We start from the raw sequence: 13,650 nt of genomic DNA, 5'->3' as shown, positions 1-13,650 counted from the left end.
ATAGTTTGATGTATAACATAATTAATAAAAAAAAATTATAACAAATCAACATACGTCATCAACAAGTGAAGTCATCTGATCGAAAGGCGAGTAAGAAATGTCGCCGAGTATCAGCTGATTCTGTATTTGATCTCCCGCGATGACCTCAGCTCTCCTCTTGATGAAGTAGATCGCCTTGGTTTTTCCCGAAGACTGAAACTCCAGTCTTGGCACCAACATTTGAGACGAGTTTACTGTAAATTGTTGTGACGTTTGAGTTATTCAAACATAGTGACATACAATAGATTTTTTATATATAAAAATTATTTAACAAAGTTTGAGATTTTTTATAGTTTTTTAAAATTCTAAAACGACTTTTTAAAGTGTATATAGTACAAAGGAGGTAAAAGTCACTTCAATTTCATATATTGAAGTAATGTGTTTATATTAGTTATAAAATTGAAGGACAGTGGTTTTACAAGATCTTTAAAGGAATTTTAAGTAAACATTACAATTATTGAAATAAGTTTTAAGTAAACTATTGTTCAGTGAGTAAAAAAAAACTCTCAAAAAGTTTTTGTCTAAGGGCCTGTGGTGCGAAAAATCTTTCGATTATTAAGTAATACATCATGGATAAATTTTATTATTATAATCTAAATATTGTCTAAGACGAAACTACTAATTCGTAAGTCATATTAATCAAAGATCACTTTTAGAAAAAAAAATAGACAAAAAATAATTTGGTATCTTACCATGTACGAACTAGGAGACCGAAACTTTTAAGAACATATAAAACCTTACAAAAATTTAAACTAAGCACTAGTGCGAAAACTCTTAATTGAATTAAGGCTTTCCGAATGATTTTATAATGATTTTACTTAAACCTTAAAATGCCTTTCAAGTTTGCTAACGATAAATAACAAAAGCAATAAAATTATATATCAATGGTTAAAAACAATGGAGCCAAACAAATATTTAAAATTTGCTTTTTCATAACAAAATTTATAATCATTAGAGATGTGCATTTACTACTTAAATCTTTATACAAAAACTAATTAAAAAAAAAAGTTTAAAAAATCTTTTGGTGTATCATTAACATTAAACAACTGCATAGTTTTATTCATTTATGTATGATATGAATATGAAATATTGCTTTTTTTCTAGGGTAGTATCAAAAACATCGTGAATGTAAGTAGTTTAACAACATGGGGAAGAAAAATACAGTCCGCAAATCAGAAATATTTAATCCGTAACGTAATTGTTGACTCGAAAAAAATGTACAACACGATGAAATTGAGCTCTTTCATAAGAAAAGTCTTTGAAAAAAGTCTATCATTTCATTCCCCTTACACCGTAGTGGTTACTAACTGGTTGACTATTTATTAACAGCAAAACATTACCGATTTGCTTCTAAAGGTGCTATTTCAATTTATATATATTTTTTTAGACTTTTATTTACAAGTCCAGTTCGTAAATTTTATTTTTTGATAAGCCTGGCCCACCGACTAGAAAGGTTGCCTACCCTTACTTCTTAAACTGATTGAGGATTTGCTACAAATTAAATGAGTAATTAGGTATTAAAGGAGGGGCTATTTTTTTATGAAGCGATTACTGGAATTAAAAAACCATGTTATGTTGTTTTGTAAAATAGCCGACAGTTTTACAGAAACTTAAAAATGAAATCGAAATAAAGTTATGGGTTTCAATCTTTATACAATTTTATTTTTTAAGTGAATCTCTACTTAATAAGGCTTTAATGTGCCTATAGAACCTAAACAAAAAAGTCAACTTTTAAATAATAATTATTCTGATAAACACCTTTTACTTTTTTGTAAAAATTACTTAAAAAAAGTTTTAAGCTTTGTTAGTTCATTCCAAAATTCTATAATTATTATTAAAAAGCTAAAAAATGAAAAGTAAAATTCAGGTGTTACTTATTACCCGACCAACAAAAGCAATGAAATTGTTAAAAATATTTAGTTATGATTAGATATCGGTTAATAGACTTTTTTATAGGTGAGTTATATATTTATAAACCAACTAAACAATTAAAATTTTTGTTCTCTGTTCACCGATATTTTGCATAACTTACCTGAAAATATCGGTATCTGTTAAATCAAAAATTGAATTTCAATATTTGATTAATCTCACTTTAAAACACAAAACGTTAATTTTTTTTTATAAAAAAAAAACTATTAGTAGTATTAAGTTTTCAATGAAAAAAAAAAGTGCGTTAAGTTATTTTCAAATATAGCACCCAAATTAAACTATTATCTTTGTTCTCACCTGAAAATATCAATATGAGGTTGGTTGCTTGCTGGAAGAACTCCTCGATGATCAGCCGCTGATCCTCCAATCCCACGCACTTCTGCCACTTGTCCGGCTTCATGCGGAGGGTGTTAAGGACGTACTCCTCCACGAAGGAGTACCGCTTGTCCCCACTAACGTCTGTTGCCGCCATCTAGTGTTTGCTTGTTTGATATTGTTTGTTAAGTAGTTATACTTTACGAAAATACTGTGAAAAACTAAGCGTTTTTTTTATCAAGATTGTTTAATATTTATTTTGACTAAGCTAAAACATATATTAAAGATACGAATACAACAAAACAAACTTATTTTCAGTCTTAGTTTAAACTTTTTTTTATAAAATGCGTTTATTTATTTGCGAAAGGTGAAAATAGAAAATAAATAGTCAGTTTTTATGTTGAAAATGCGACAGTCAAGTATAGCTAAGCTTTTTATTGTAGTGCATGTAAACAAAAATACTCATAGTAAGTTTATTGTTGTTACATACGTAATTGAAATACCAAGTAACTTTTTTGTTTACAACAAGCAACAGAATCAAATGTTGTAATACTTTAATGGATTTTATTATTTTAACAAAAAGAAAAAAATTATTGAAAAAATTAAGTTAGTTTAAAAACAACGCGTTAAGAAAATATCATTTTACAACATACTTACTATTTTGTTTACTAAAGAAAAAATTTCTTGCTTTTTAAACCGATAAAAATTTTTATAATTGACTATTTAACTTTTATCTTAAAAAATAGGCTTAAAGTAAAAAGTAAGTGTACGTAAGAATTTTAGTTGTTATTTCTTTATTGATTTAGATTAGTTTAAAAGTATGCTTCTGTTTAGTAACATATGTTAATATTTTTTTATTAATTGCGTAATGTAGTAGAGATACCTACTTAAAAACAATTTATGATAGTAACTGTTTTATAAAATTTGACTAATCATTAAGTTTAAAATATATAAAGTTAGCATCAAAAATGAGTACAGCACAAAACTGCTTTACAATTAAATATGATTAAGCTTAACGAATTTTTGAAAAAAAGCTTAAATTTGTTTTTGTGGAATAAGTTATTGAGAACTTTAAACTAAACTTATACTAATTACTTCTATATGTTATTAACCTCTACTTAAACAACAGAAAAAGTTTAAACAAAATCTTGTACATAAAATTTTTAAAAAACAACTAAAAACAAATGTATTAAGTTCTATCTAGCTTAAAATGTAACTTTACTTAATGTATTTTAATATTATTTCTTTTAACTACATTTTTATATTTTTAATTTAAAAATAACTTGTTTTTGGAATAAATATCTCTAACTATATTAAAAAAGTTAAATAAAATATTTTATGAGTTTCTGTGTTTTAAACTTTGTTCTGTAAAAACAAGAATTTCAAGAAACATTTTTTGAAAAAAGTTAAACTAAGATATAATTCTTATTTACTTTTACAAAAAATGTTATGCTAAATTAAATGTTTTAAGTCAAATAAATCTAATTTTAGTAAATAAGAACTTTTTAAAAAGTTTATTGTCATATTTCAAGTAAAAAGTTGCTGAAAAGAAACTTATTCAATGAAAAGTACTTCTGTAGCAAATGAAGCGTCAAAGTAAGTATGAAAGCGAGTATGTTGTTATAGAAACAATGTAGCTAGTTGCTATTGACTTAAGCCGTTGCCACTTGTAGCGCTAAAGATATCAAAATGCTAAACAAAAGTTTGATTACCATTTATTTCTGTATAAAAACCTATTTTTTATGTTTTAATTAAATAAACAAGTACAGTATATTTAGCTCATTAAGTTGCAAAAAGTTAAGCAAAAAAAAAAATTGAACAAGTTAAATAAGTAACTAAAACTAAATAAAAACCAACGCATTTATAGATATAATTTACTAACAAAAATTTCAAAGTGTTTTTAAAAAGTTTACCGTAAAAAATACCAACACCGAAATCAATCCTTTAACTAAGGTTCTTTATTTAAAATTTTATGGTATGAGCTAATATTTATATCTTTTTCTTTAATGAATTGAACTTTTTAACATTTCAACAAGTTTAATTTATCTTAATTTGGAAGGTTAGCAATTGTTAACAATCTTGCTAAAATTAGAACGAATTGTGCTTAAAAGTTAAAAATTGAGAAAAAATGTTAGTTTTACTTAATAGTTCTTTTAAAATGTTATTGTTATATTATAACATACGGTTTTTGGTTCGGATTTTGTAATGTAAAGTTAACACCAATAATCTTATCAATTACCTCTGTTTAAACGTTGAATAATGCTTAATTATTTAGTCTAGCTTTTTGTGGTTTTCATTTAATCTTCGTTTTCTTAGTTCATGTAAAAAAATAATAAAATTCATTTGCTACTTACCCGTAAGCAACTCTGTATTGTAATATTATAGTTGAACTTATTTATTCATATTTCGAGTATACCTTCTTCTTATTTTGTTGTGTTAGCTTGAATTAACAAGAAAAACTTTGTTTACTTCTAGATTTACATAATAAAACTATGACTTTAGTTATTATTTTTAACCTTAAGCATCCAGTTTTTAATTTAAATACCAATCTTTAATATTGAAATGATTATAGCCTTTTTTGTTGAAGTGAATTTTAGAAACTTTCGGTCAGAACTTAGATTAGGTTAAATCACACTGAGTTTCTTAACTTTAACAATTTTTCTGTGTACTATGGTTGTAGCTACTTTTAAATAACTTTTCAGTACTGCATATATTAAACAAAAATTGAGACAAGATTAATTCAAAAACATTACTTTAAATGAATCTTTGCTCAAACTTTTATTTAACAACTAATTTAATTTAAACAGTCATAAAACAATTTACTAAAATAAACAAAAAACTTAAAGTTTTTTGAAATTTTTATAATTTCTAAGTGTTTATATTTATAAAACATTACTGAACATTTCAAAACTTTAAGTATTAAAATAATGGTTGAATAGTTTCTTGTTGCCTAATAAATATATAAAGCTTGGCATAGTCTATAAAATTAACTTACTTTTCAAATTTAATTGATACTTTTACTTGAACGTTACATGGGTATATGGAACTAATAAAGATATATCTTATCAAAATTTACTTTAGATAATATTATTTTTACTTAGCTTAACTTTAAGAAAATGTTTTTGAAAGTTTTACTTAGCTTTTTCACTTATAATCAATAAAAACTTAACCGTTTAAAATACAGTCTATACTGATTTAAGTATTAATATTTAAATTTTCTGAAAAAAGCTAGTACATAACAAAAAAAAGTTTGTTTGATTTTAAACTATTTGTGATTTATCTTAATAAAAGTTTGTTAACTCATAAATTTCAAATTTAATAATATTTTTTTAAAATCACTGATGATTTATTTATTCCTTAAAAAATTACGTTGCATTGTTACGTATACTATATATATTGTTTACGTATTTTCCTATTATTACCTACATATCTTTTATTTATACTTTTAGATAACTATATTTATTTTTTGAAAATAAAATGCGCAAAGTAATGAAAGACTAATTAAAATTCATAGATCTAATAAATAACTTCATTACAATTATTGAAGATAAATATAAGAAAAGTGTTAAAAACTGTGTAATAAACTTAAATTTTCATTGTAAAAAAAGTGTTTCTTTATAGTAAAACTAATTTATAGCTAGTTTTACGATACTTTTTAGACTTTAAGCTTATATAGTATTAAAATCGTATTTAAGGTTTTTTTAATTTAAAAACAAATTTTTCCACTAACAATAGTTAATTTGGTCTATCAAAAAAATACTTGAATGTGTGCAAAGCTCAACAACAACAAGTTTAAAGTTTCATTGCATTAAATTATATTTAATTAATTAATTATTAATTATTATTGAATGCGGTATTTTGTACATAAAATTCTAAAAAATGTTCTTCCAATTACATTCACACAACAGTAGTGATCTTCATCGGGCTCCTGAAATCAGTGACGGCGGTTCTGCTGTGCGGTGACGAGTGCGAACGCTGAACAGTCGTCCTTTTCGGGGAAGCCCCTTTCATGTAGTTAACTCCGATCCTCATCATCACACGCTTCTTCAGCAGCCTCAAAGACTTTTTAAAGTCCCGGTCCCGGCGCTGGTATATGAAAAAGTTCCACAGGGAGTTGTAGAAAAGGACCACGTTGGCCACGTGGGAAAACCCCTTGAAAGCTCTGTAGTTGGAGTGGCTGAAGTTTTTCAAGTCGGCGGTGTTGAGCGAGGGGTCCAAAAGCTGCCAGAAGCTGGAAATTAGAAAGGGTAGCATGCTTGACGTGAATACTGACACCATTATGAAGAGCGTCTTCGCAACTCTCACTTCTACCAGAGTGGACCGCGAGATACTACTTGCTTTCATATCTCTGTAATTAATAACTCTTTTTACTTAATAGTTTATTAACATACAAAACGGACAGTAAAAGCTAAATTAAGCCATCAATTTTATTGTTATTTTGAAAGTTACTATTACTTGTTTTTATTTGTCATTTCTAACAACCTCATTAATAAATTTATACCATTAAAAATGTATGTAAAAATGTACAAACCTGCTATGCAAGTAAAGGACAAACATCACAATCGAACTGTTTGTGAGCATCAGCACCAGCAGAACCATGCTGAAAGCCGCCGACGATGTTCTGAAAGATCTTTCGTCAGACACCACAAAGAAGGGGCTCGTTACCACGTAGGTCGGGTTCACCAGTCCATCGATGAGCGTGCTGATCGCTATCACCCAAACGAACACGCACACGCCGATTGTGACGTAAGGCTTGTCGCGTCGCACGTAGCGAGCCGGCAGGACCGTGGCGACGACCCTGTCGAAGCTGGCGGCCACCAATGTACACATGGAAACGGTTAAGAACACCCAGCTGACGAACCCTATGAAGCTCACGAATCCCCCTACGTTTTCTGACGTCACAATGGCTTGATTGGCGAGTGAAACGTGTTCGCTGCTCACTGTGGCTATTTTATTAAACCTTTCCGTAGCAAAGTATATTGTAGGAATGAAAACGGAACATCCCAGCATCAGGTCGGCTATTGCAAGGTTGATTCTGTATATGTGTTGAGGGGTTCTCATCTTAGGGTTTTTCCCTATAATGTACAGTGCGAGTGCGTTGACGAAAGTGATAGGGAGGGAAGACACGAAATGGAAAAAGTGCAAAAAGTATGTGCTACCCACGCATCTGAAATTAGAATTTTTTATTGAAGTAAGATTATTTTTTAATAAAGTGATAATTACAAAACCAAAAACACGTATAAAAGCTTATAAGTATAAAGTAAACATCGGTTATATGTTTTTGAAAAAATGTTTAACTTAAAAAAACCAAAAACAAAGCATAAATATTCATGAGTTGTGACTTTAAAAACTTTTAAGACTAATGTTTGGCATAGTTAAATTTTGAAAACTGACAAAGATGATGCACATATTGAAGCAGAAAGTTGATCCATGTTATCTAGATCTGTTCCACACCAAATGTACTCACAAAATGGAAAGTACAGTTCCTTGACTTCTGCAAATTTTCCAGCACTGCTGCCATTGTTGTTCATCAGAACTTTGTCGTACAGTGCTGCTTGGTAGCAAGGTTTCTGCAATTCTTCTTTACTGAGCTTCCCAAGAGCCAAAACCGCATTACTCCAGTTTTGTTTCGCGCCAATTTCTTCACTACACTTGTTAATTAATGCATTTTTGTCGCAGTGGCGATCATATACGAGTTCTGTGAACTTGTTGAGTTTGAAAACTTTTGTTTCACACTCGTCTCGCGTCAGTTCGGAACAGTTCATGTTTTCCAACATTTCAAGGTAGCTTGTGAGGAAACTGTTTGATTTGTCCAGGCTAGAACGAAACAAACGGCTCGCTACTTCGCATGTTTCTGCAAATTTAATAAATTTTGAGAACAAAGTTGCATAAAAAATTGAAAACCTTTACATCATAGTAAGATAACAACTTAATTTTTTCTCAACAAGATTGTTCAGCAAGCTAAGTATATATACTAAAGTTAATTAGTTTAAATGTTTTTAATATTATTATAAATAAAATGAATAAAGTTTAAGGTTTTTTTTAACGTAACTTCAGCTAACAAGTCAAAAAAACTTACAACATACGATAAGTTTTTTTACAAACTTAATAAAAAAGTTTTACTCGGGTTGAGCGATTTTAACTTCAGTCATCATTGTCATTAAAGTTTTTTTGTCAATTTTGAAATATATTAGATTTATTAAAAGCTTTAAAACTACTAAGAATATATGTTATTAAGACAGTTAAAAGTTTTTAAAATGTTTAAAAAGATGAAAATTAAGACTACAATTCTTTATAGGTATTTTTTAACAATTCTAAGTGTTTATTTAAACTAAACCTACCAGAATAAAATAAATTCATAGTTTGTTTATAACTTAAAAATATGTTTTTATATTGCTTTAACTTTGAATGTCATTTTCTAAGCGTTTTGAATTATTTTGACATTAATATTAACAAAAAAAAGCATAAAGTTAAATATGTGTAGTTCATTATGTTTAGTTTTGAGTTTTATAGCTCGTTATATATTCAGTTAACTTAAACTACAAAGGTAACTATCAAGTCTATATAAAACTATACTGGTGTATATTCATCTACTTTTATAATAAAATAAACTTACCGTTGATCGAAGTTGTTTGGTTTGCATAACATTGAATGATATTAATTATATAAATTACCAGCAAGACAGTTTTCATTTCAAAAAAGTTCTAAATTTTTTAAGCTATTTTACAGGTTTTTTAGACTTTTTATTTTTAGTCTTAAAATTTTTCTAGTACAGAAATCAGTGTTTTATTATTATCAAACAGCACTTTTATACTGTTATTAAAGTTAAGTGAGGTTTAAAATTCGAGTCTTTAATTAGATTAAATAAGAAACTTAAAACGATTTTAATTAAAAAAAAAGACTATGATAATTAATATAGCTGCATTTTCACTAACAAAAAAAAAAAAAGATGCTTGCGCCCTATTTGTTTATTCTCGTCTAAAGTTTTACTGTATGTGAACAAACAAAACAGTTTAAGCATTCCATCTAAGTAATAAAATCATAACTAAAACAAAGGTCTTTAGCTTTGCTTTGTAGAACTTTAGTTATGATTTATTACCAACAAAGCTTTATCTTGTAATATATGAGGAGAAAAACTCGTTTTATAAATTTTTAAAAAGCGTCATAAAAATGATTCATAGAAAACTAGACAATAATTGAAATAAGTATTATATAAATTTTGTATAAAATATCGACTATAATGAAAACATTGCTGTTATAATCGTTTAGTTAAATTCCATAAAATTTTTAAATAAACTCAAAAATTCACAAAACTAAGTTTAAAAAATATTTATTATCAAAACTAAAAATAAATATAAAAACAAACTTAACTAAACATTTATAAACTGTAGAGTTGAAAGTCTGGGTTGTTGAAAGTTCTATGAAAGAAGTTTTGTTTTTGTTATAGCACATAAATAATTAACTTTTACTTTTTTTCTCAAAACAAAACTATCCATCTCGACTGTTTAATTTATAATTTATGGGATTACAAGCTCAACTAAACATCGTATTTATTTTTTAACCATAGAAATACTTAAAGTACTTTGTGCGAAAAATGCAAAGAAAAATATTAATACGACAACGGTTAAGAACAAGTCTTTAATTTTTAATTTTAACTCTGTAAAATAGTTATTTAAAAATTTACTTTTTTAAGTTTTCTGTAATTTTATATTCACAACTTTTACACTTATTTTTTGATGGAATTGAATTTGTTTAGGAGTTTTATTTCTGAAAATGTATACACAAACAAATATTTAATTTATTTTAAAACCTTAAACAAGTCTAAGCTTCAGAGAATTTTTTTTTCATAAACAAAAATATCTTTTTTAGTAAACTGAGTTTTTAAAAGCTTTTGCTAATTGAAAATATATTTCATTAGCACAACCAGTTTTTTTGTTTATTACAATTACTGATTAATTAACAAACTGTACCCCGATCATGCGACAACCTCCGATTTATTTTATTCTTTACTGGACGAAACCATGTCGCAGATTGTCACATTGGCTGTTGCTGTTGGTCGAGTTATGAAGTATGGTGCCTTTCAAATGATGGCGTAACATCTCGGCTTTGCTTGAAAAGATAGCCTAAATAAATACTAGTAAACTGAATTTTGTTTAACAATTCTTTCAGAATGTTCATTAGAGAGTAAGTTTTAATCACTATAATATTTATCTAAAAATTTTCAGACAGTAGGGGTTCAAGGCATTTTTTGCAAAAATTAACAAAAGCTATTATTTGAAACCTTTAAGATTTAACTAAGCGGTAGTTTTTATAGAATAGAAAACTTTCAATGAACCTTTAGATTAAATAATTTTTATAAAAAGTTTTTAACGAAAACATGTTCACCGCGATTTTTTGTCGTAAATTTAAAAAATTGTAAAACTTGTTAGTTGTAAAATTTGTAGATTATATCGTAAAGAAAAAAGCTTGTTCAACTTAAAAGTACTAGCTACGATATTATCTATATTTACAGCAAAACAAACTATATTTAAAGTAAACAAAAGTGTAATGCATAGAAAAGTATAACGAAATAGAACGAGCTGTTAGTTTATTAGATACACAAATATGTACATGATGTTTTAATTTTGCATTATTTTTTCTAATAAAGTATATTTACTGAAAACAACGATGTACTTGCCTTAAGTCTGGATGTTTGTTTTTGGTATTATTTGTTTGATTTAAATTTTGAAAATAAATTTAATATAAATAAACTCTTAAGAATCATTTTATATTGTTTTTTGTGTTTAAATTGTTACATTTGTATTTATTGCTACGATTTCTATCCTAAATAAAGTTCATCATTTTACTTTGATATTTAGTAATATGAGTTATATCTACAGCATATAAAATATTACTTCAAATTTCTGACTTATCTTTATTTTTTACAACAAATAAAATTCAGTTTTTACGCAATGTTGTTCAAACAAAACTAGACTATTACTGAAAACAAGTACTTAAACAGCTAAAGCTAAATTAACTATTTCCATTAATGTGAAATTTTACAAATGTTAAATATAATAGTGTTCTTAAATTAAATATTCTTTTTAAAAAGTTGAATTAATTAAATCTATTTTAAATAGTTCAATTCAAAAAGTTTAAGTTTGATTTGATAATACAGTTTTCTTTGTATGAATAAAATTTTATGAAAACTGTATTTATTTAATATTAAGAGTGACGATCTCTTTTTTTTGAATATGTATTTTTTATAATATTAAAAGTTTGAAGTATACTAAGCTTTTTATTTTTTGTACATTTAATATAATAAACAAGTTATGGAGTTTAAGTGAAGTTAACTAAACTTTTTAAAACTACATCTATTTTTGATTTAATTTACAAAAAACACAAACCTAATAAACTTTGTGTTTTTTGTTTAGTTCTAATTATGACTTTAAGAATATTGTTTGTTATCACCCACATCTAGAATAAATGAGGAAATTAAAATTTTATAAAATATAGCCTTTGTACCGTAATGCTAATATATTTGTTTCAGCGTCTCAATCTTTATGTTTTTTTAAGAGACTTTAAAAGTAAAAGAAGTAGTATTACAATGAGATATCATGACCTTTAAATTTTGAATACTTAAGCAATTAAAAATAAAAATTAAATTATTATGTACGAATTAAAATATTAGATATAAGCTTAATGTTAACTACATACATGTTTGAACAGTTTCATAATTAAGTGAAACTGTAAATTATAAAATAAACGTATCTATAAAAAAGCAAAACTAATACGACTGTACTGTATAATTTATTATTTTTTAAAGCTTTTAACTGTGAAAATGTCTTCCAAAAGTTCCGAAATAATATACTTTATTTTCTTTCAACAAAAGATGTGATATTTGAACTTCTGCTACAAAGTCAATACTCAATCGTTTTAAAATTCTGACCGTTAATAAAAAATAGCTCTACAATATTTACAACGTTTATAATAAGCATTTAGAAATAAAATTTTCATCGCAAGATCGAAATAAATAATTAGAGTAGTTTACAATTTTTAAACCTTATGATTTTCAGATAAATTTAAGTTTATTTGGTAAAAATTTCTTTGTAAAACTTTATACAATAAGCTTAATAAAGTTACATTCTCGAAGATATTATGTTGATGTTCTAATTAGCAAGCTGAAGACGTACAGTAACCTCTCGCTTATTTACGCACATTGTGTCCACAGAAAAAGTGCGTAAAGATATGAGAGATCGTAAAGATACGAGAGGTACAAAATAAACTTACTATAATGGCTGTTTTTTGATATTGCTTCTAGTTAAAAGCAGACTTTTCCACTTTTAACAATTTGTTTACTTTATATATAAATATAAAGATTACTTTATAAATTATATATAAAACAAAAGATAAAACTATACATATATAAAAAAAAAAAATATGTAAAATAATAATACTTGTAGAAAAATTTTACTAATTTTAATAATAAGTAGATTTTTGGTTTGTCTTTATTTATATGTGACTTATTTGATACTTGACATTTATATTTATTCTACTTAGCAAATTAAATTTATAATTAAGCATTTGTTTACAATTAAGAAATGGTGTGGTGTCTATATTAAAATTTGTTTCTATAGTCTTTTACAAAAATATGCATTTGGTGCTGTAATGGATTTCTTATTAAAAAAAATGTATAAAATATAAGAAAAATATTTAATAAAAATCGTTTATGTTGCTAAAACTTTTTTTAGTTTGACCTTTGCCCACATAAGGATAAACTTGTTTTGCATTGTATTAAAGATATATTAACTAAGTGATTATCAATAAGTCAAGGAACATAAGTTAACAAAGTCTAAAGATATAGAGAAGTGAATTAGCATTTAAAAGCATATTTAAGATTTAAAATATACAATAAACCTATTTTGTGCAATATTAACAAAAATTAAAAATTTTACTTTTTGAATATTTTAGAATTCTAAAATGCGTAACTAAACGAGAGTGCGTAACGTCACGAGTGCGTAAAGATGCGAGAGGTTACTGTATACTTTATATTTAAAACACATGTCCTAACAACACATGATTTGCAAACTTTAAGTTTGGTAAACAAAAGAACGAAGGGCATTTTTGTTACACAATTTTTTATTTAATAAACTAGCTTAGCAATATTTACTAGAAATAACAACATATGGATGTTTTCTCAATGATTGAGTACAAGTGTTAAAAGCTCAACCATCTATTAACATTTCTTTGTTTATGAACTCATATTTTACTGAGATGTATTTGGATAAAAGTTATTTTTAATACATTAGTACTAGAAAAAACAATTTGATTTTGTTTTAAAAGATTACTAATTGAAAGTATATTTTTTTACTGCAAATAAAATAGCAA

General features: G+C 26.1%; 2 protein-coding genes across 2 annotated transcripts in view; both read right to left on the bottom strand.

Moving 5' to 3' along the window:
• Positions 1-2,451, bottom strand: part of LOC145848571 (dynein beta chain, ciliary-like) — a 52,957-nt gene extending 50,506 nt beyond the window's left edge. Inside the window, exons 1-2 of the mRNA XM_082953953.1 lie at positions 2,266-2,451; positions 55-233 (exon numbers count right to left, since the gene is read on the bottom strand). Coding sequence (XP_082810079.1) covers positions 55-233; positions 2,266-2,440 — 354 coding nt within the window. The 5' untranslated portion in view covers positions 2,441-2,451. The remainder of the gene's footprint in view (positions 1-54; positions 234-2,265) is intronic.
• A 3,579-nt stretch (positions 2,452-6,030) lies between these two features.
• Positions 6,031-7,775, bottom strand: LOC145841101 (uncharacterized). Its single transcript, XM_082948475.1, has 3 exons — positions 7,678-7,775; positions 6,815-7,450; positions 6,031-6,631 (listed from the first exon to the last, which is right to left on the bottom strand). Exons 1-3 carry the CDS (start codon positions 7,713-7,715, stop codon positions 6,181-6,183), a joined length of 1,125 nt encoding a protein of 374 aa, XP_082804601.1. The 5' UTR covers positions 7,716-7,775; the 3' UTR covers positions 6,031-6,180.
• Positions 7,776-13,650: the final 5,875 nt, after the last annotated feature.

Source organism: Thalia democratica, chromosome 1, assembly GCF_965202585.1.
Source record: "Thalia democratica chromosome 1, ktThaDemo2.hap1.1, whole genome shotgun sequence".
In the NCBI taxonomy this organism is placed as follows: Eukaryota; Metazoa; Chordata; class Thaliacea; order Salpida; family Salpidae; genus Thalia; species Thalia democratica.
This window is presented reverse-complemented; position numbering and strand designations above follow the sequence as displayed.

Coding starts and splice junctions, on each gene's coding strand:
- LOC145841101 (XM_082948475.1), bottom strand. CDS start 7,715: ATGGATCAACTTTCTGCTTCAATATGTGCATCATCTTT. Junction 7,451..7,677: donor TCAATATGTGCATCATCTTT/GTCAGTTTTCAA, acceptor TTCTAATTTCAG/ATGCGTGGGTAGCACATACT. Junction 6,632..6,814: donor GTCCTTTACTTGCATAGCAG/GTTTGTACATTT, acceptor TATTAATTACAG/AGATATGAAAGCAAGTAGTA.